The sequence below is a fragment of the Dendrobates tinctorius genome, unplaced genomic scaffold (assembly GCF_039654945.1).
Source record: "Dendrobates tinctorius isolate UK_male_01 unplaced genomic scaffold, ASM3965494v1 ptg000075l, whole genome shotgun sequence".
Taxonomy (NCBI): Eukaryota; Metazoa; Chordata; class Amphibia; order Anura; family Dendrobatidae; genus Dendrobates; species Dendrobates tinctorius.
Window position 1 is genome coordinate 54834887 of NW_027361743.1, and position 22298 is coordinate 54857184.

Below are 22298 nucleotides of genomic sequence, written 5' to 3' on the forward strand. Positions count from 1 at the left end.
TATAGGTGCCTCAGCTCCTCAACCGCATTCTGTGTTAATTGGAAACCGGGAATGGATGAGACGCAATGGACTGCACATTTCCAGTGATGTAGATGAAGCGATGACTAGTCATGAAATGAAAGGGCAGACTGCAGTGCTGATGGCTATAGATGGTAATGCCTCCGAATATTCCTATACATGCAAATCTATCTGTTCAAAATGTCATAACAGCCAGCTTTGTGTCATTGAACCTTCAGAAAACTCGAAATGTAATGAACGGTCATTATTCAGATTGTTAGAATATCAGAATATAGATGCCTGTGCGCCTGGAATTCCCTAAATTTGGCATTGTGCCGGACGGTTGGCATATATCTTCTATAGGAGCGTCTACTGAATGCTTGTGATATGCCACTGTCTATTTCGTGACAACCTTTTTTTCCCTGAAAAGGCGCATTATGTGGAATGATTGCTATTGCGGATACAGTAAAGCAGGAGGCAGCGCTTGCTGTGCACACACTGAAAGCAATGGGAGTGGATGTAGTACTGATCACAGGAGACAACCGGAAGACCGCCAAGGCAATCGCCACTCAGGTATTTTTACTTTCATGGATGAAACTGTGTCTAAACTTACTAAACATGTATATTTGTGACCTTAGTTGGAGAAAGGTGCAAAGCTACCAAGTTCCCAATCAGCCAATAGTAATCTATACAGTATAGCACTTACCTAATTGCACATTGATATATGTAAAAGAAGATGATAATCAGCCTGTGTGTGCACCAGTTCAGTGGGATTTGCCTTTTCGTTCACACCAGTCGAGGTGAGGGCAGCCACCATACTCCTTTCTGGAGAAAGCAAAGCGTATATCTGGTTAACTACAGTACATCTGTTAATATTGTATGTCTATATTATTTCAAGACCAATGTAAGTTTCTGTAAGGCCGGGATCACATTACTGTGTGTGATGCGAGAAACTCGCATGAGTCTCTCGCATCAACACCCGGCGCTACCGCCGGCAATCAGGACCGGAGCTGCGGGTGCATAGAAATACATGCAGCCACAGCTCCGGTCCGAGTGCCGGCAGCGTGCCGGGTGTTGATGCGAGAGACTCGTGCGAGCTTCTCGCATCACACACGGTAGTGTGATCCTGGCCTAATGTGATATCTCGTAGTTGGAATTCTATTTATTTCATTTTGTGTTAGTAAAATTGTTGGTCGTTTGATAGGAATTGTTTGTAAACCTTTTGGCTCTTCCAGGTTGGGATCAATAAGGTGTTTGCAGAAGTTCTTCCTTCACACAAGGTCGCCAAAGTTGAAGCATTACAAAATGAAGGGAAGAAAGTAGCCATGGTGGGCGATGGCGTCAATGACTCCCCTGCATTGGCCAAAGCTGATGTTGGGATTGCCATTGGCACAGGAACAGATGTTGCCATTGAAGCTGCAGATGTTGTTCTTATCAGAGTATGTGCATCCCCATGTCTGGTTCAAACAGTTTGTGTATTAACCATATTGGAGTGACAGAAGTCAAATTCCCTATGATGTTACTTGTCGATTGCTTTATATCAGTCTTTCCACACCAGTAATCCAGTGTTCTTCAATCATTCTCTACTGGTTTACCCCAGTAGACCCATTTTATCCACATTTTATATAAAAAAAAAATAACCAAGATGATACATACCATAGAGGGAGCCCAAGTAGTCTCGATGGGACTATTGAGAAGGTTCAACCTTATCCTACATTTTGAGCCTTCATATCCTAGCATGGAGGTGTAATTCCCTAGCGTGGGTGTGTGGTGACAATGTTTTGAACATTTGACTTTCAGGCTCCATACCTCACCATCCACTACAGCTTCCACTGTGAGACTACCATCATTTTATAGACCATCATCTTGGATATCGCATACATAAATTTGATTTGCAACTATTTTGCATATGATTAGTTATGCAGTCTCTTGTCATGTTGCTGTGTTGTTGCTGTTTTGTTCCTTAAAATCTAAATTAAAATTTTTATAATTTTGTTAGTATTTTGTAAATCCAGCTTTGGCTTTCAACACTGCCTGAATCATTCTGAGCATGCTGTCGATCAGATTCAAACGTGTCTCGACTGAAATCTGATCCCAGGTCTCTTCTACACGTTCCCAAAGTTGGTGCACACTGGTCGACTTACTTGGGTATGTATATAGCTTTTTCTTCAACTCTGTAATAAGAAGAAAAATCCGGCAACAGTCATGATCATGAAGGATATCTCCACACACTTTGCGAATATTGAGATTTCCATAAAGAGAAGAAGGCTGCACTCTGTCTATTAAAAACACCTATTTATTTAACAATCCTTAAAACATGGATGCAGGAGGGTGCAAGTGCAAAAGACGGACGATGGCCAGTTCATGCACAATGGCGCTTCAACAGGTTTGGTCCCGTTCATCCATGTTTTAAGAACTGTTAAATAACAGGTTTTAAGGGACCGAGAGTGCCTCCTTCTCTTTTTTTCTTTTCAACTCTACCCACAAGTGTTCAATTGGGTTGGTCTGGGGACTGTGGGGGCCAATTCGGCACCTCTTCTTCATTGGCGAAGAAATGGTTCAGTGACAATGTTGAATTATGCTTCTGGTCGTTGTCCTGCTGGAACACGATGTCATCCTTTTTATACCCAGAGTACTCAAGTGTATAAAGTAACGCCTCTTGTAGGATAATCACATATAGCTCAAATTTGAGACCACCATCGATCCTAGTCAAGTATCTAACGCCTTTAGGCCTGTTTCACACATCCGTTTGTCGCCATCAGTCAAAATCCGCCGTTTTGCAAAAAAAAAACGGATCCGCCATTTTTCTTGGCGGATCCGTTTTTTTCACCTTTGACTTGCATCATCGGCGGATCTTGACGGATGGTCATCAGTTGGATCCATTTTTTTACGGATCCGCCCAAATTTTGGCGTCCGCTGACATGACAGGACGGACAATGAAACGTTTTTTAGGCTGGCTGGATCCGCATTTGTCACTGCGCATGCCCGGTAGCATTGCCTTTGCCGGAAATTTAACCCTAAATCCCGTTCTGGCGGGACAATATTGCAGGCAATGCTTCTTCGCCTTTTTTCAGGGCACTATTCCAGACTTGTGTAACATGTGTCACACAGTGCTTGCATGGATATCTGTGATCTCACTTTGTCGCACCAGAACTGATAGACTTTGTGATGAGCCGTCTTGTTTACTCCGATATTTTGCCTGCACGTCCACCTCTTGACCTTTTGAATGGATGAACGGACTTTATTTTGCATTCTTCCAATTATAATGGCACTCGCAGGATGCAGTTTGGCAATTTTCTTGGCCGAGAGACAGCTGTCGATGGCATGGATGATTCTGTGTCTCTTATTTTGGGAAATCTTTTTTTCCCTTCACCCATGACAGCACCACATGAGAGAGAGGGATCCGCCCCGCCAGGACAGGAACCTACTGAAACATAAGGGGCGGCACCTCTCCCCCGCTTCAGTTGGGTTCCTGTCCTGGAAAGGAATCCCTCTGACAGCGGCGGTGCCTGTCAGGATGAAAAGACCCAGGGCCGTCCCGGCGTGTAAAAATGCAGGGCTGGCTTACCTGCGACGCTGGCCGTCGGCAGCTGGTAGCGCAGTCCCCGGGGTTTTCCTCATATGGGCCCCGGGTTCGTGCGGGCACGTTCCGATGTCCTCCCTTCGGAGGTTCCTCCCTGTGCCGCCCTCCCCCTGCGCGCGCGCCCGTTCCTTCCCCTGCATGCAGGGGAAGCCGGGGGCAGAGACCGGCGTCTGACGTGGAAGCGGCTGACGTCATCAAGACGCGACGGTCATGGCGCCGGGCGCGACGCCGGCCAGGAGAAGCGGCTGGCGGTCGCGGGGGGGGGAAGGGTAATGAGGGGCTCACTCACCGCATAAAAGAAGGAGCAGAAGCGGCTGCAGGGGCGACAATGGCGTCTCAGGAGGATCGCTCACCGTCCCCATTGTCTCTGCCCCCATCGCAAGCTTCTGGTCGCAAGAGCCGCTCGAGCGGCAAAAGCAGCAGCCGTTCGAGTCACCGATCGAGGGATTCCTCGAGATCAAAAGAGCGCAGAGCGCACGCTCCTTCGCAGCCCCAGAGCCCGGTATCCATCTTTCCTGGGTGGTGAGTGATCTCCGTGAAAGTTAGACAATAATAGGCTTTCCTATGTCTTGTCTTTTTTTTTTTAGGGCAAAAAAGCTATAAGCAAAAAGAAAAATAGAGAATGTGCCATATGCCACAGCCCTTTAGCAAGAGACTACCAAAAGGACTTATGTGTCAGCTGTATCCAGCGGACTATGGCTGAAGAGGTGCCGAGCCTGGCAACAAACCTCAGATCGATGATAAAATCTGAGGTACAGGGCTCACTTAAAAAATTGTTAAAAAAGAAGAGTAAGAGTAGGAAAGCCTCCCCGAGTTCCTCGTCAGGCTCCTCCTCTTTGGAGTATCAAGTTGAGCACGGGTCATCTTCATCCTCAGACAGTGATACGGGGGGCAGACCTTTCTTTCCCGTAGAAGATACGGACGCTTTCCTTAAAGCCATCAGGTCCACTATGGGCCTGCAAGAGGAGAAGGTAGAGAGATCACTGGAGGATGTAATGTTTGGCGGCCTGCAAGAAAGGAAGAAGCGTACCTTTCCGGTCAATGACAAGATTTAGGCCCTAATCGAAAGAGAATGGAAGAAACCGGAGAAGTCAGGTAGCCTTCTCTCCTCTTCAAAGCGTAGATACCCCTTTGAGGCTAAAGACACGGACGTCTGGGACAAGGTCCCAAAGATTGACGCAGCAGTGTCTAGGTCTTCCAAGAAGTCGGCCCTGCCCCTGGAGGATTCAGGGGTTTTGAGAGATCCCTTTGGATAAAAAAGCGGACTCATACCTAAGGCACACTTGGGAGGCAGCGGCAGGGGGTCTGAAACCGGCAATAGCCGGCACCTGCACAGCCCGGTCATTAATGGTCTGGTTGCAACAACTTGAAGACAAATTAGTCTCCAAGGTACCAAGAGAGAAAATATTAGGAGAAATGTACTTGCTACACGGAGCTGCCGCTTTCTTGGCTGACACCTCCGCCGACTCGATGAGGTTAACGGCAAGAGCAGCGGGGCTATCGAACGCCGCAAGACGGGCGTTATGGCTCAAAGGCTGCCCTGGGGACATTCAATCTAAGGCGAAATTATGCTCGTTACCATGTGATGGGCAGTTCCTGTTTGGGAAAAACCTGGATGACATCTTGGAGAAGGCCGGGGATAAAAAGAAGGGCTTCCCCAGATTCATGGGTGATCAAAGGAGACCGCCCTTTCGGAGGGGAAAGTTCAATCGGGGCCGTCCCCCGGGAGAGCGGAAAAGGTGGGACGACAAGAGGAAAAAAGAACCAGGGTTCATGTTTGGGGGAACTACCTCAACCGCCAAAAAATCCCCGCAATGACGCCAGCCCTCCGGTGGGGGGAAGATTGAAGCTCTTTTCTCAAGAATGGGAGAAAATATCGGCCAACAATTGGATTCTGAGCATTATAAAGAATGGCCTAAAAATCCCTTTTTTCCAGCATCCAAGAGCTTCATTTGTGGTGACCCCCGTCAGAAAGGAACCAGGGGAGCAATCAGCCATAGAAACAGAAATTTTAGGACTGTTGGAGAAACAAGTTCTAATAGAGGTCCCAAAAGATCAAGAGAGAAGGGGGTTCTATTCTCCCCTCTTCCGAATAAGAAAACCAGACCTCTCCTTCAGAACGATAATAAATCTCAGGCGCCTCAATCAATGGATCATGAACCAAACATTCAAAATGGAATCAGTGTCTACGGCCATAAAGCTGTTACACCACAACTGCTTCATGGCCGTAATAGATTTGAAGGATGCCTATTACCACATCCCGATGCACCCAGAATACCAGAAATACCTGAGGGTAGCCCTATACATCCAGGGCGACCTCAGGCACTTTCAATTTACAGCTCTTCCGTTTGGCATCTCCATAGCGCCAAGGATTTTTACGAAAGTAATAGCGGAAATGACAGCTTTCCTTCGAATCCACAATGTGATTATGGTGCCTTACTTGGACGATTTTTTGGTCATTGGCAATTCAGAACGTCACTGCGCACATCAAGTAGAGAAAATAACAGAAACCCTGCAAAGACTGGGTTGGATGGTAAACTTAAAGAAATCAAAACTTCAACCCCTAAGGAAACAAACATTTCTAGGTTTCGTCTTGGACTCCGACCGTCAAGTTTGTCTCTTGCCAGAGAAAAAACTAGAGAAAGTGAGAGAAATGACCATTACAGCAATACAACAACCGCGCATGACCCTAAGAAGGGCAATGTCCCTGTTGGGCACGCTAACAGCCTGTATCCCTGCGGTCAACTGGGCACAGTTTCATACCCGACAACTGCAGGCGGAAATCTTGTCAGCCCAGAAACGATTGAAAGGGCGTTTAGAAGGGAAGCTGGAACTTTCCGAAAAGGGGAAAAACTATCTCACTTGGTGGCTAGACAGCACAAATTTAGCAGGGGGAACTTTGTGGCACAGGCCCGTGTCCGATATAATATTGACGGACGCAAGCTCCTTGGGATGGGGGGCACACCTGAGAGAACAAATAGCCCAAGGGTCCTGGGGTTACCTAGAGCAGAAGGCTTCCTCCAACTTAAGAGAGTTAAGAGCGGTAAACAGAGCCTTGGGGGCATTCATTCCCAGGCTACAGGGTCAAAATGTCCGAATTATGTCAGACAACAGGGTGGCAGTGGCGTATGTCAACCACCAGGGAGGGACAAGGTCAAACTCCCTAATGGACGAAGCCAAAAGAATCTTTCTCAAAGCAGAACAACATCTAACCTCCCTGACGGCCCTACACATCAAAGGGACAGAAAATGTTCAAGCCGACTTTCTAAGCCGCAACAAGTTAAAACAGGGAGAGTGGGCCTTAAATCGTGTAATATTCCAGAAGATAGTACAGTTATGGGGGCAGCCAGTGATTGACCTCTTTGCCACCAAAAACAACCGGCAGGTGAGGAGGTTCTGCTCATTAAACCCAGGGGAAAACCCGTGGGTAGTAGACGCTCTGCAAATCCCGTGGCTGTTCAAACTGAGCTATGCCTTTCCCCCAGTAGCGTTAATCCCGGCAGTGGTAAAAAAGATAAGAGACGAGCAAGCCAGAGTAATCCTCATAGCCCCGTTCTGGCCAAAAAGACCGTGGTTTTCACTACTGCAAATGATGTCTCTCTCGGACCCGTGGGTACTGCCAGAAATTCCAGATTTATTAGCTCAGGGGCCGATATTCCAAAAACAAGTCAAGGGGTTCCATCTGACGGCGTGGAATTTGAGAGGGCACTTTTGAGAGATAAAGGTTTTTCCCCGGGGTTGGTGACTACTCTAATGAAAAGTAGAAAACCAATAACAACCAACATATATGGCAGGACGTGGAAGAAATTTCTACAATTCCTGGGAAAACCGTTAGGTCAAGAACCCCCAATCGAGTCCCTCTTGGAGTTCTTACAGACAGGTCTACAGCTAGGCCTGGCGGTTAATACCCTCAAGGTACAGGTTTCAGCGCTGGGTGCATTATACAATTGCAATATAGCGGCAAACAGATGGGTAGCCAGATTCATAAAATCTTGCCACAGATCTAGGCCAGTTTCCTTACCAAAAATAGCTCCATGGGATCTAAATCTGGTGCTGGAAGCCCTTACGAAGGAGCCGTTTGAACCCATACAGCAGATTTCAACTAAAAACCTCACCCTAAAAACCATCATTTTGGTAGCTCTAACGTCGGCACGTAGAGTTAGTGACTTGCAGGCCCTCTCAGTCAACCCACCATATACCCAGATATACCAGGATAGGGTGGTTATAAGAACAGACCCTGTTTACTTGCCGAAAGTAGTAACTAACTTTCACCGAAACCAAGAAATTGTCCTCCCTTCCTTCTGTGAGAATCCAAAAAACCCAGGGGAGGAGAAATTTCATAGCCTAGACGTTAAAAGAACCCTAGTAGAGTATATGTCTATAACCAGCCAGTGGAGGAGGTCCCAGTCCCTATTCGTAGCCTTCCAGGGGGCTAGGAAAGGTTATGGAGTGTCAAAGGGCACTATTGCCCGATGGATTAGGGAGGCTATTAGTGTAGCCTATTCAGCTAGTGGCGTCCCGGTTCCTGACGGCATCTAGGCTCATTCCACCAGAGCTGTGGCGACCTCCTGGGCTGAGAAAGCAGAGGTATCAATAGAGCAAATTTGTAAGGCCGCTACCTGGGCCTCACCCTCAACTTTCTTTAAACACTATAGACTAAATCTATCCTCCTCTGCTGACTTGACCTTTGGTAGAAGGGTGCTGCAAGCGGTGGTCCCTCCCTAAGGTGTTCGAAGTCTCCAGAATCTCTCATGTGGTGCTGTCATGGGTGAAGGGAAAACCACCATGGTTACTTACCGGTAGCCGGTTTTTCCGGAACCCATGACAGCACCCGTATATTTCCCCCCCTTTTTCACCGTTTGGGTGTGCACAATAGTCGGGTGTATTTGTGTGATGTGGTGTTGGATAAATATGTAACTAACCGGGAAGTCCTCTCAAATGCTCTGTAATCCAACTGAAGCGGGGGAGAGGTGCCGCCCCTTATGTTTCAGTAGGTTCCAGTCCTGGCGGGGCGGATCCCTCTCTCTCATGTGGTGCTGTCATGGGTTCCGGAAAAACCGGCTACCGGTAAGTAACCATGGTGGTTTCCAGGACGTCCACCTGACAGTACCATGGAGGACGTCCTCCTCTTCCTTACAGAGACAGGAAAGCACACGAGAGGTTAAAAGGTCCCGTCCCACCCCATTTCCCTCAGTGTTTTTCCTGTCCCTGCATGGAGGGACACGCGAGAGGAGCTGCAGAGCTTACCGGAGGGCCCAGGGGGATCAGGCGGCCAGTCCAAACCTTCCCCCTGTCAAGACGCCTTGGCCGAAACTTCCTGGTGGGGAGATCCTCTGCCGCAAAGGCCAGGAGCTGGACGACACTCCTGGAGGGAGCCGTTTCTCCCGGTGGGAGGCTCTCGGCTCCAGTCGGTGGCCGCCATGGCAGGCAAAGGTCGGTCCCCCACAGGCAGCAGGCTGGGCGGGCGCCAGCGTCATGAGGAAAGCGCCATCAGAGGTGCAGGAGGGGCTAGAGTCCGGGAGGAAGCGGAAGCGACAGGACCCGGCCTATCGCGAGAGCACGCGCGTCTCTGCCGGTGACGTCACTCGCCAGTTTGAATCGAAGTGCGCGCTCCAGGGGCTGACCGTCTCTCTGGAAGCACAGATCGCTGCAGGATGGACGCAGAGGCTCCGGCGAATGGTGAGGTAAGTGCGCCTGGAGCAGATCACCCGCCCCACACCCATCCCCGCAGCCCAGGACGACTGACATCGGTACCGCATCTTATGTTGATAGGATAAGGGAACCCCAGCAGCCCCATCCAAGTCGGTCCGATGCCCTGTATGCTGGGTAAAGCTGCCAGACACCCATATCAAAACCCTCTGTGGACCCTGCACATCAAGGGTCATAAGAGATGAACAGCCATCACTCCTCACCAAAATGAGATCCTTGATGGGGGAGGAAGTCCAAGCCTCCAGAGCCAGCCTCGCACGGCAGCAGTCCCCCAGTCCAGGGCCGAGCCGCAAGCGTCCGAGGTGGGAGGCAGACCCAGTTTCCGAAGCAAGCTCGATCGAGGAGTCAGACTACCGGTACTCGGATCCGGAGGAGGAAGGAGAGATCCTGGCGGACAGGCAGGATCCAGGCAGGAAATTCCTGTTCAGGCTGGAGGACACTGACGAGTTAGTCCAGGCGTTCAGGAACACTATGCAGATCGAGGAAGTTCCTAAACCGCAATCCAGACAGGACTTGATGTTCGGATGTCTGGTGGCCCGGAGACAGACTGTGTTGCCCGTAAGTGAACACATTAAGACAATGGTCCTTGAGGAGTGGAAAGAGGCAGAACGTCGGCTTGTACTATCCCGGGACTTTAAAAGTCGTCTGCCTTTTGACCGCGAGGAAACACGAGCATGGGAAGTCCCCAAAATCGATGTTCTGGTAGCCAAGGTCACCAAGAAAACCTCCATCCTTTTCGAGGACTCATCAAGTCTCTGGGACCCGATGGACAGGAAGTCGGATGTTCTATTAAAAAGGACAAGGGAGACTTTGGCGGCCCTCATTAGGGCTAACATAGCAGCGACCTCGGTGGCCTGGTCTATGTTTCTGTGGATAGGGCAGTTAGAGGAACACCTAACCAACAAGACTCCGAGATCCTGGCATTCCTTCCACTCATGAAATCGGCCACGGTGTTCCTGTCGGACACGTCAGCCGAATCGGTAAGGTTCGCAGCCAGAAACAGCTCCCTGTCTAATGCAGCTCGGAGAGCAGTCTGGCTTAAATCCTGGTCAGGGATTATGCTTCTAAGGCGAAGTTATGCTCCATTCCCTGCTCAGGCCTAAGGGTGTTCGGTCCTGCCCTAGATAACATTTTAGATCTAGAAGGCAATGACGCCATAGGAATCTGGGGGAGACTCCGTCACTATGGTGGTGGACACAGCCCAGGAACCTCCAGGTGGGCGTACTATGGACAACCTCTCTATACGTGGTAGTCACCACGGACGCCAGTTCGTGGGGATGAGGAGCCCATGTAGAAGGGAAGAGTTTCCAGGGAAGATGGCCAGTAGACATCAGAAGCAGATCCTCCAGCTTCAGGGAACTCTATGCGGTCTGGGAGGCCCTGCGGCGGAACCGGTCGGTCCTGAAGAATCGACATGTCCAAATATTATCCGACAACGTAACAGCAGTGTCATTCCTGAAGCACCAGGGAGGCCCCAGGCACCGACCACTCCAAGTCCTAGCAGGAAGAATATTCGCCTGGGCAGAAGGAATAGTCCTCTCAGTAACGGCAATCCACCTACAAGGTTTCCAGAACGTGTTAGCGGACTACCTAAGTAGACAGCAGGTCTGCCCGACAGAATGGGAACTGAACAAGGAGATTTTCTGTCAATTGTGCCAGCGTTGGGGGGACCCCCAGTATAGACCTGTTCGCAAGCCGAAAGAACTCAAAGGTTTCCAGATTCTACTCCCTGAACCCGGCAGACCACCCAGAAGGCGTAGATGCCCTGAGCCAGGCCTGGGAAGAACCCCTCTCTTGCGCGTTCCCACCACTGGCGCTCATACCGGCGGACCTCGGGAAGATCCGTGAGGACCGCGCATAGGTGATAATGGTCGTTCCATACTGGCCAAGGAGAAGCTGGTTTCCCCTACTAGGAGCCATGGCAGTGGAAAACCCAGTCGAGCTACCTCGGAAGAAAAACGTCATCCACCAGGGCCCGATTCGCCATCCGAATCCAGCAAGACTCCACCTCTCGGCGTGGATCCTGAAAGGGACATCCTGAAGGCAAAAGGCTTATCAGATAAGGTCATATCTACCCTACAGGCCAGCAGGAAACCGGTGACGTCTGCAATCTACCGGAAAGTTTGGAAGAGATTGTCTGGACTGTGGCATGTCCAATCTTGTGGCGGGTACCCCTGACCTCCCTAGTATCCTAAACTTTCTACAGTCAGGGTTTAATAAAGGCCTTAAGCCCAGCACTTTAAAGGTCCAGATTTCGGCCTTGAGCTCCTTCTTTGATTACCCGTTAGCGTCTCATCCCTGGGTAGTAAGATTCGTAAGGGCCACGCAACGTCTTCGCCCCACAATTAGGCAGCTCACCCCGCCTTGGGACCTTGGTCTGGTACTCAGATTCCTATGTAGGGATCCCTACGTCCCCAGTAAAGAGATGACTATCTCAACTCTCACTCGCAGAACGGCCTTCCTTGTAGCCATTACCACGGCCAAGAGAATAGGGGAAATCCAGGCACTGTCCACCAGAGACCCATATCTCCAGATCAGAGAAGATCATATAATCTTGAGATTAGATCCAGCATTTATTTCAAAAGTAGCCTCTTGCCAAAATATAAATCAGGAGATAGTGTTACCATCCTTCTGTGACAATCCCCGTAATGAAAAGGAACAGCGTCTTCACTTACTGGATGTGAGACGCGCGGTTATAGGCTATTTAGAGGCCACCAACAGTTGGCATATTAACCCAAACCTGTTCGTCCTTTTTGGGGGTAAAAATAAGGGGAAAAAAGCCTCTAAGGCATCCATCACAAGATGGATTACTTCAGTAATCTCAGACGCCTACCAAGCAGAAGGCGCCAACCCGCCAGATACTTTAAAGGCCCACTCGACAAGGGCAGTATCGGCCTCGTGGGTCGAACGGGCGGGCACCTCGGTTGATCAAATCGGTAGAGCAGCAACTTAGGCCAGACTTAATACATTCTGCAAGCACTACAAGCTTGATGTGCTATCTGATCAACAGACCGCATTTGGGAGAAAGGTTCTCCAGGTGGTAATCCCACCCTGAGGAGGTGCTTTGGTACTCTCCATGGTGCTGTCAGGTGGGCGTCCTGGAAAATAGGTATTAGACCTACCGGTAATGATGTTTCCAGGAGTCCATCCTGACAGCACGGGTAGTTCCCTTCCTGTTTGTTATGTCATATGCTGTAATATGATTGTAGTCTTACTTGCATTATCCACGCTGTGGTACTTGTTAAATCACTAAGGAAAATGGGGTGGGACGGGACCTTTTAACCTCTTGTGTGCTTTCCTGTCCCTGTAAGGAGGAGGAGGAAGACGTCCTCCATGGTGCTGTCAGGATGGACTCCTGGAAACATCATTACCGGTAGGTCTAATACCTATTTTCATGGCTGCTCCTCAATTTATACCAGTGACCTTTCATTGGGAATAAAGCTAACCACATACTGAGCTTATTAGAGAATGTGAGCTTATTAGAGAATGTGAGAACAGGTTGCATTTTGTAGTATACAGGAAGAAAAAAGATTTTTTTTTCCACCACTAGAAGCAAAACGATAACCATGCAGTGACATGACAAGACTCTGTATAACTAATCATATGCTAAATAGTTGCAAGTCAAATTTATTATATGAGATAGCCAAGATGATTGTCTATAAAATGATGGTAGTTTCATGATCAAAGCAATAGTGGATGGTGAGATATGGAGCCTGAAGGTCAAACGTTCAAAGCATTGTTATCTTTTCTAACCAGTACCCATTTTTGGTTTGTATTGCAGAATGATTTGCTTGATGTTGTTGCCAGCATTCACCTCTCAAAGAGGACAGTGAGAAGAATAAGAATTAACTTCATGTTTGCACTCATCTATAATCTTGTCGGCATTCCCATTGCAGCAGGTAACTTGTTATATTTGACCTGTGTTATGATTATTGTACAGGTCCATCTATGTAGCTATTACGGGTATCAGATGTCGCTATGCCTTTACGCTTATTGTGTGACTGGGTCTTTATGGTTTGCACATCACAGCTAAAGTACATGCCTAGGATTATATTTGTTTTCACTAGGCGTATTCCTGCCTGTGGGATTGGTGTTACAGCCATGGATGGGATCAGCGGCTATGGCAGCCTCCTCTGTGTCGGTGGTTTTATCCTCTTTGCAGCTGAAGTGGTAAGCTCTGATGTGTTCAGATACAGTATAATATTGGAATCTGTCCCTTGCATAAGTTACTAAAATTTGCTCAGTTGAAATCCTTGCAATTATGTTAAGGTTTAAGTTCTCCAAACCTAGCGATTTTAGTAGGATCAGCCAAACATCTACTGGCGGCTCATCAGTATGGGGTCCGTTTGACTCACAGTAGATGATGTTGGGAAAAAGGATCAGGTATGTTTGATTTACAACACTCGACACTTTTCTTTCCCCTGAAGATAAGACACCAGCAAAAGGGTCTGAAAGTGGCTTAAGACCCCGTCTCACATAGCGTGATCGCTGATGCGTCACCGATTTTGTGACGCAACAGCGATCTCGCTACGTGTGACACATAGTGGTGACCGGCCCCCCCGCTGGATATCGCTGATCGTGCTGGAATATCCTGGGCCGTTTTTCCATCGCCGGCGTACCGCTGGCCAGCATGCATCGCTGTGTTTGACGCCGACGAGCGACCTCGTTGGCGACGCAGAACTCAGGGACACAGGCTGGAATCGTTCTTAATAGCTGCTGTGTGACAACGCACCAGCGATCCTTACCAAGTCGCATCGTTGTCGGGATCGCTGGTGCGTCGTTGAGTAGATCTACCTGTTTGGCAGCTTACTAGCGACCATGTAGCGACGCACCGGCGATCCCTACCAGGTCGTATCGTTGTCGGGATCGCTGGTGCATCGCTATGTGAAACGGGACCCTTACTCTGCTTTCCCCATTGAAGTCACATACATGCTACGCAGGTATGTGTTTGGGAGATTTGAAAGTTGTCTGACGGCCAAATGAGCGTTTGTCAGGCCAATGTATAGGAATTAGAGTTGGTGAGAATCCATTTTCAGGACCTAGTGCATCAGCTTTGCCAGTAATCGGTGACCAATTGATAATAATAATAATGATAATTAGGTACTATTATGACCTCTCTCTGATCTCTCAGCTACAGGAAACCAGACTCTGAGAGATATGAAGCTCGAGCCCAGGGGCGCATGAAGCCACTTACTCCATCACAGATAAGTGTTCATGTTGGGATGGATGACAGGAGAAGAGATATCCCAATGACCAGCACCTGGGACCAGATCAGCTACATCAGCCAAGCGTCATCCAGCAGAAACACGCGGCAAGATTCACTGACAGGCGACAGAGAAGACAAGTGGTCTCTTCTCATCAACGAGGATGAGGATGATCTGTACATGTAGCGTCATGGGTTTACATCAAGACATGAAGGACCATTATCTATAATAATGAAGCTATCATTATGGTCTGCAGTCATCACACTCAGCAATGATCTGTAGCGTTAATGGATTAACGAGCAAAACTGCTACACTGAAACACTATAGGAAGAGCAAAATGGATACAAATGTATGAATGAGAACATGCTGATGTTCTTAGCTTGTATTTTCAAGTTCTTTAATGGCTAAAATTGCAAAGTGCTTGCCAAAACAAAGGAACTTTGTTCTTAGCAGAATATAAGAAGTTAATTACAAAGGGATTTTTATTTCTATAGTTTACTGCTCATTGGGTAGGTTACTAGCCACCTCTGTAGCCTGTCAGCGGTGGTTGGACTCCTTCCTAAAAGAGCTTGTAAGTGCTGCTCAGAAGTTGACAGAATCTTGCTGCACCTAGTCTGCTTTATTGTGCATGCGCGCCTGCGATGGTGTGGAAACAGAACGGTTTCTGTCTACAGCACATACTGATAGGGTTTTACCTGGCAACAACAACAACTACATTGGTGCGGACTGCTTGCTCACCTGATAGGGTTGTGTATCCACAACAATTTTAAGGCATAAATAATCCACCTGCTGCAACACCAAGGGTGACGAAACTAGGGAAGGTGCTGCTGTGGAAAAATTAAATTGCTGGTGGAGATCCACAGAAAGGATCCAGAACATGCAGGATAGAAGAAACGTGGTTTAAAATCTATGCGTTTCGAAATTATCCAACTTCAGGATATAACCACACACTGTAGTGTTAGCCTGAAGAAGAAGTTGGATAACTTTGAAACTCATAGATATTAAACTGCGTTCCTTCTATCCTGTGTGTTCTGGATCCATTCTGTGGACTTCCACCTGCAGCGCTGAAAAAAACACTTAATTTTTCCACAACACCTGTTTCCCGAAAGGCTTAAATGCGGCAAACCTTTCAAGAATTACATAATAAGGAGATTGAGCCTCCGTGTAAGGGATCCTTTATGGGAGGCAATGAAGATCTTCTCTTCATATTAGACATGATTTTGCTAATGACGATATCTGGCTTTTAATTATTAGCTTAGTCTGATTCACCCATCCGTGTTTCATGGTCCAAGTATAGACCGTGATGCACAAGCTGGCTGCTGGGGTCCTCACCCAAACCCAACCCCCCCCCCCCCCCCCCATATATACCCATGAGGTTTTTGAAAGTCAGGTCAGGAGACCAGCGGCTAATCGCTTCATTGCAGTCAAGAAAACTCATGTGCAAATCTGACCTTAGAGACAAATTTGTATGCTGTAAGTGTTTGAGGCGACATACAATATTCTCTATAAGATGGGTTGTCCAGGATTACAAAAACATGGCTGATTCTGTGCTGCAGTACCATACACAACCCTTAGACGAGCGTGGCTCTGGGTTTCTGATTCTGGGTATCCCCCATTAAGAAGAATAACCGATTGGTTCAGGTGAGAGAGCGCAGTGTCGGTGTAATCTGGGGATTATAGTTGTATCTGGATGCCCATATGATAAGCAATTTATGGTATAACCTGTCAATATGCCACAACTGTCTATGAAGGGAAAACGTATAGGTGAGCACTTCTCAACAAATATTCCGGCTACTGTACTGATGAAGGAATTCTAGTAAACGCTTAGTAATATAATTCTGGAAAGGGTTAAACCACCAAGTGCTTGAAGGGTTAAACTACAAAGTCACAGTTTTAGGACTCATACTTGCGAGAGACGTGCACAATTCTCGTGCGAGTCTCTCGCATGAAAACCCGGCACTGCCGCCGGCACTGGAACTGGAGCGTGCGGCTGCATAGAAATACATGTAGCTGCACGCTCCGGTCCCAGTGCCAGCGGCAGTGCCGGGTTTTCATGCGAGAGACTCGCACGACAATTGTGCGCGTCTCTCTCAAGTGAGTATGAGCCCATGTAGCTAGCTCAGGAAACGTATACAGTACCTTGAAAACCACTGCTAGAAATCTGAAGAAATTCTCTCTAATCACTGTGACAGGAATTGTGAATCTAACATCACTTTTAGAAAACTTTCCCAAGTCATAAAGACAAGTCAGAAGTTTTAATCAGTGGGAGGGCTGGTGAGGAGGCCTATAACCACCATTAGAAAAGACGTAGATGTGCTCAGCCGAGCTCCGCTCTCCTCCGAGATGGGAGTAAAGGGAATTTGTCTCCAAGTTTTTGCTACCTAATCTGAGAACTGCATACTGTTGAGACAGAGACCCTGATTTCAGCGATCTGTCCCTTATTGGGCAGCTTAGTGTCGTTTTTATACAATCTGTGTTTTATCAGATTATTATCACTAGATGACTAGTAAACCTGCTGCCAAGTAGTCCAACTGCGCCACCACCACTGATTGGCAGATTTCTGCCTATGCACAGTGAACATCCAGAAGCTGCCAATCAGTGGTGTGGGCGGGGTTATACAGAGCTCAGCATTTCGAGAACTTGTAGATCTGCAGCAGAGAAAACAGGGATTTTGTCAAAACCACAGCAAGTAGCCCAGTAAGTGACACATTGCTGGAATAAGTGTCTCTGCCTCTATATCATGCTGCTCTCATATAAAAAAAAAATGTGGTGATAGATTACCTTTAATTAGACTGATATACATAATTTGCCTTCTAAAGCAGTTATAAGCTAAAAAGAATTGATTTCCCATTTATAACGTGACATAAAGACTGTAATAACAGTGTGGGAATGTATAGTGATGCTAGGTATGGAATTACTTGCAATGCAATAGAATTCATGTAAATCGAAAATCAAAACCTATTTATTTTGGTTTTTGTAATATAATTGTTTTAATGCCACACTGAGATCCTAGAGCAGAACTTGTGGAATCTGTTACATTCTCCGACACAATAGTAAGACTGCAGCTCTGCGAAAAGAGAAGTCATCATTACTACAAATGTATACAATGGGACCCGGCGTACACACAGCGTACGGTTTCTATTCTCATACAGCTGTATTGTGCTACAGATGACGCGGATAGATATGTAATAGAGGACGGATTGGACTTTGGTTCTTTCTCTGCAGCATATTACAGTAACCATGTGACCGTGAGCAGTAATAGGATAACGGGGGGGGGGGGGGGATAATTACTTTACAGTAATAGACGGGCATTTCTTGAGGTTGTGTTTTTTTTTTTTTTTTTTAATAGAACTCCTTGCATCCATGATGTTATATAAATGTATCTGCTTTCCATCATATGACATCTGTCTACATTTTTAATTCAATTTAATATGAATTTTTATGATCCCAATAAACAATGCATTTTTTATATGTGGATTTGGGTCGCCCTTCCATGGCTGTGGGGTACTCGGTACCGGGCCGGTGTCAGCGGGATGTGTCACAGCAGCGGTGACCCGGTCCGTGGCCCCGGGCGCCCAAGCAAATGGCGGGGGACGGAAATGGTGGAATGTAGTTAATGGAATAGTTTGTGACGCCACCTGTGGTGTTCGGCAAGGGAGGTGTTAAGCCAACGCTGCAGACAGATCTTCCGGGACAGATGGTGTGGTGCAGCAATGATGTTCATAGAATCGTAAAGTTGGAAGGGACCTCCTGGGCCATCTGGTCCAACCAATGCTCAAAGCAGGATTCGCTAAATCATCCCAGTCAGATGTCTGTCCAGCCTCTGTTTGAAGACTTCCATTGAAGGAGAACTCACCACTTCTCGTGGCAGCCTGTTCCACTCATTGATCACTCTGTCAAAAAGTTTTTTCTAATATTTAATCTGTGTCTCCTCCCATTCAGTTTCATCCCATTGCTTCTAGTCTTTCCTTGTGCAAATGAGAATAAAGTTGATCCTTCTACAATGTGACAGCCCTTTAGATATTTGTAGACAGTTATTAAGTCTCCTCTCAGTCTTCTTTTTTGCAAACTAAACATTCCCAAATCCTGCAACCTTTCCTCATAAGACAGGATTTGCAGACCGGTCACCATTCTGGTCGCTCTTTTCTGAACTTGCTCCAGTTTGTTGATGTCTTTTTTAAAATGTGGTGCCCAAAACTGGACACAATATTCCAGATGAGGCATGACCAAAGAGGAGTAGAGGGAAATAATGACTTCACGTGATCTAGACTGTATGCTTCTGTTAATACATCCTAGAATTGCATTTGCCTTTTTTGCTGCTGCATCACACTGTTGACTCATATTCAGTCTGTGATCTATTAGTATACCCAAGTCTTTTTCACATGTGCTGTCGCTTAGCCCTATTCCTCCCATTCTGTATATGCTTTTTTCATTTTTATTGCCCAGATGTAGTATTTTGCATTTCTCCCTGTTAAAAACCATTCTGTTAGTTGCTGCCCACTTCTCCAGTTTATTTATATCTTTTTGAATCCTCTCTCTCTCTTCTCTAGTATTAGCTATCCCTCCTAGCTTTGTGTCATCAGCAATTTTAATCAGTTTACCTTCAATTCCTTCATCTAAATCATTGATAAAGATGTTGAACAATACAGGGCCCAGGACAGAGCCCTGTGGTACCCCACTTGAGACATTCTTCCAACTGGATGTGCAGCCATTTAAGACCACTCTTTGGGTCCGATCACTAAGCCAGTTATGAATCCACCTAACAGTTGCCTTGTCCACTCCATACTTAGTCATTTTTTCAATAAGGATTGTATGAGATACTTTGTCAAATGCTTTGCTGAAGTCAAGATATACTATATCTACAGCATTTCCTTGATCCACCCAATCAGTGATTCCGTCATAGAAGGAAATTAAGTTAGTCTGACATGACTTATTTACAAACCCATGCTGACTCTGTTTAATCACTTCATTCTTATCCAGGTACTGACATACATGTTTAATAATTTGTTCAAAGATCTTTCCTGGTATAGAAGTCAGACTCACCGACCTATAGTTGCCTGGGTCCACCTTCTTCCCCTTTTTGAAGATAGGAACAACATTTGCTCTTCTCCAGTCTTCTGGCACTTCTCCTGTTCTCCAAGAATTTTCAAAGATTATGGAGAGGGGTTCAAAAATTTCTTCTGCTATCTCCTTCAGTACTCTGGGGTGTAATTCATCTGGACCTGGAGACTTGAATTCATTTAGGTTAGCTAAGTGTTTCCTCACTATCTTTCTGTTTATAGATATCCTGGATTCTTCTAATCCCTTAATAGGACAGTGAAGAACAGTTGATGTTACATTTCCTTTCTGAGAGAAAACAGATGCAAAATAGGAATTTAAAAGTTCAGCCTTCTCAGCATCCTGTCTTACCATTTCATCAGTTTCATCCTGTAAAAATCCTATAGCATCTTTGACTTTTCTTTTACTTTTGACATATCCCCAAAATCCTTTATTATTGCTTTTGACATCTCTTGCAAGCCTCAATTCATTTTCAGCTTTAGTTAATCTGATTTGTGCCCTGCAGGTTCTGCAGACAGCATTATATTCTTCTTTAGATATGCCTCCCTCTTTCCATTTTATAAACATTTTTTTCTTCCTTTTTAGCATGTGCTTAAGTTCTGTGTTCATCCATCCTGGTTTCCTTAAATGCTTCCTATTCTTCCCTCTTTTCGGAATTGTTAACAACTGTGCTTTGAGAATTTCATTTTTCAAGATTTCCCATCCTTCCTGGACATTTTTGTCTTTAAGGATATCCACCCATTGGATCCCTCCAATTCTCTTTCTGAATCCCTTAAAATCTGCCTTTCTGAAATTTAACCTTGACGTCTGAGTCTTCACATGTTATAGCCCTCCACAGGCAGGGCTGTTGTCCCAGGGCAGGATAGGTGAAGAGACACTTAGATGGTGTAGTGTTGTGAGTTCATTTTCCCCTTCACTACTGAGGCCCGAGGAACTCCCTCTTCTGGTGAAGAAAGGTAGTGAGCCTGATTGTCAAACACCTGGGGCTGATGATGATGACAGGCTGAGTGGAGTTAATGACTGGATATAAGGCTGCCGACGCCCTTCTGGCCTGCGGGTGATTTATCTGTGGACTTCTAGGAAACCAGTCTGATTCCTGCTCATCTAAAGCTAACATTTCTGCTTTGCCTTTTTGCATTAGTGTTTTGTTTTCCTTGCTTTTCTGGATTCTGCCATTCCCTGCTGGGGTGAGCTGAATCTCCTTTTGCCTGTTGCTCTGTCTTCAGAGTATTCCTGAGTACTGACATAGCTTTTTTGAAGCCTAGCGTCTTCAGGGCCTTTTTACTGTCAGTTTGTTGGCTCTTATTTTCATAGGGTTTTTCACGGATTGCAAACAGCAGCCTTCCTGTCCTTTCCTATCTAAGCTAGCGTGGGCCCCATCTTTGCTCAGTCTATCTTTCTGTCTGTGTTTTGTTCTTTCTTCTTGCTTCACCGTCATTATATGTGGGGGGCTTCCTTTTGCTTTGGGGTCTGCTCTGGGGCAGTTTAGATTTCCCTTTCTGTCTTTAGGCTATGTAGTCCTCCGGCTGTGATCGAGGGGCCTAGGGCATCGTAGGAGCCCCCCACGGCTACTGCTAGTTGTGTTGATAGGTTCAGGGGTCTGCAATCCGATAGCTGCCAACTTCTCTGGTTTTCTGGACTTAGCTAGCATTTCTATTTTTGCCTCCTACGGTAACTCAATCATAACAGTGTAGTGTTTGGCGCAGGGGATGTAGCAGTGCCAGGCGGACGGACGCAGGAAGGAATGGAGGACCCCAGGGCATGTAGTTCCAAAGCTTTACTCACAGTCTGTAGTGCCCGCTTCTGTGCCGTGTCCTCCGGGTCAGGGACTCAGTCAACCTCCAGGCAAGATGGAAAGCTCCCTTCCAACACTCCGCCAACTTATGTGCCTTTTCTGAACGTCTCCTCTATAGCGCCTTTAAGTGTGAAGATCTCCTAGTACTGAGTTACACTGGAGTTCCTCCTGACAGATGTTCCCAAGAACTCTACTTGTACAGCAGACAGCTGTAGCCTGCTTCGGGGACTCTCTACTCCTGAGTCCCGGCTCTCTATCCAAATTGCTGTTGTGCCCCCAAGCCTTAGATGGGAGTAGTGCATTTACAGCCCACTACTCCACAGGTGTCTGCTGCAGAACCATTAGTGTCCATACAACCTCGGGGCCCGGGCCCCGGCTTTGCGCTTAGAACTTCTACGCAGGGTTCTTCCTCTAACCCACGTCCTCTGTGTTCCCTTTCACTCCTACGTTCCGTACTTGTCTTTCTCTCCTATGGAAGCTCAGGCTTCGGTTCAATGTCTTTCTCCTTTCCTTTCCCATGCCAGCTGGCTCCGATCACTGAGGCAGCTGCAGCACTCCTTCCTCCATCCCTCTTCCAGGGATCTCCACTTCTCTCCGAGTGGCTTCCTCTGACTCCCCGTCTGACTGACCTCTAATCCTAAAACCTTCCCGCTCTTTTATGTATATTCTCAACTCCACCCACCTTCCAGCACGTTTAGTGTTCCAAGCAGGGAACCACCAAAGGTGCTCTGCTTCTCTCTAAGAAAGGAGTCGCAATGTGGTTTTGCTGAACTACTCTATTGTGTGGGGTGCGAGTGTTGGAGCGTGGTCAGGAGCCTCCAACTTACCTGGATGGTGGGGCACCACACCTTAGGAGAAGGTGCAGTACCTCTGTGGCGACTGAGCCTCAGGGGCGCCACAGATTATTTACTTGTGCATTTTCCAAACGCAGATCTCGTAAGCCAAGCGTATC

The 22298-nt window shown here is 47.1% G+C and overlaps 1 protein-coding gene across 3 annotated transcripts in view; it reads left to right on the forward strand.

Moving 5' to 3' along the window:
• ATP7B (ATPase copper transporting beta) overlaps positions 1 to 17968 on the forward strand; it is a 150432-nt gene extending 132464 nt beyond the window's left edge. For all 3 annotated transcript variants that reach the window (XM_073583303.1, XM_073583304.1, XM_073583302.1), the window contains 6 exons: positions 6 to 152; positions 428 to 570; positions 1233 to 1436; positions 13071 to 13188; positions 13357 to 13459; positions 14421 to 17968. In XM_073583303.1, the coding sequence (XP_073439404.1) occupies positions 6 to 152; positions 428 to 570; positions 1233 to 1436; positions 13071 to 13188; positions 13357 to 13459; positions 14421 to 14679 (974 nt within the window). In that variant the 3' untranslated portion in view covers positions 14680 to 17968. The remainder of the gene's footprint in view (positions 1 to 5; positions 153 to 427; positions 571 to 1232; positions 1437 to 13070; positions 13189 to 13356; positions 13460 to 14420) is intronic.
• The last annotated feature ends 4330 nt before the right edge of the window (positions 17969 to 22298 follow it).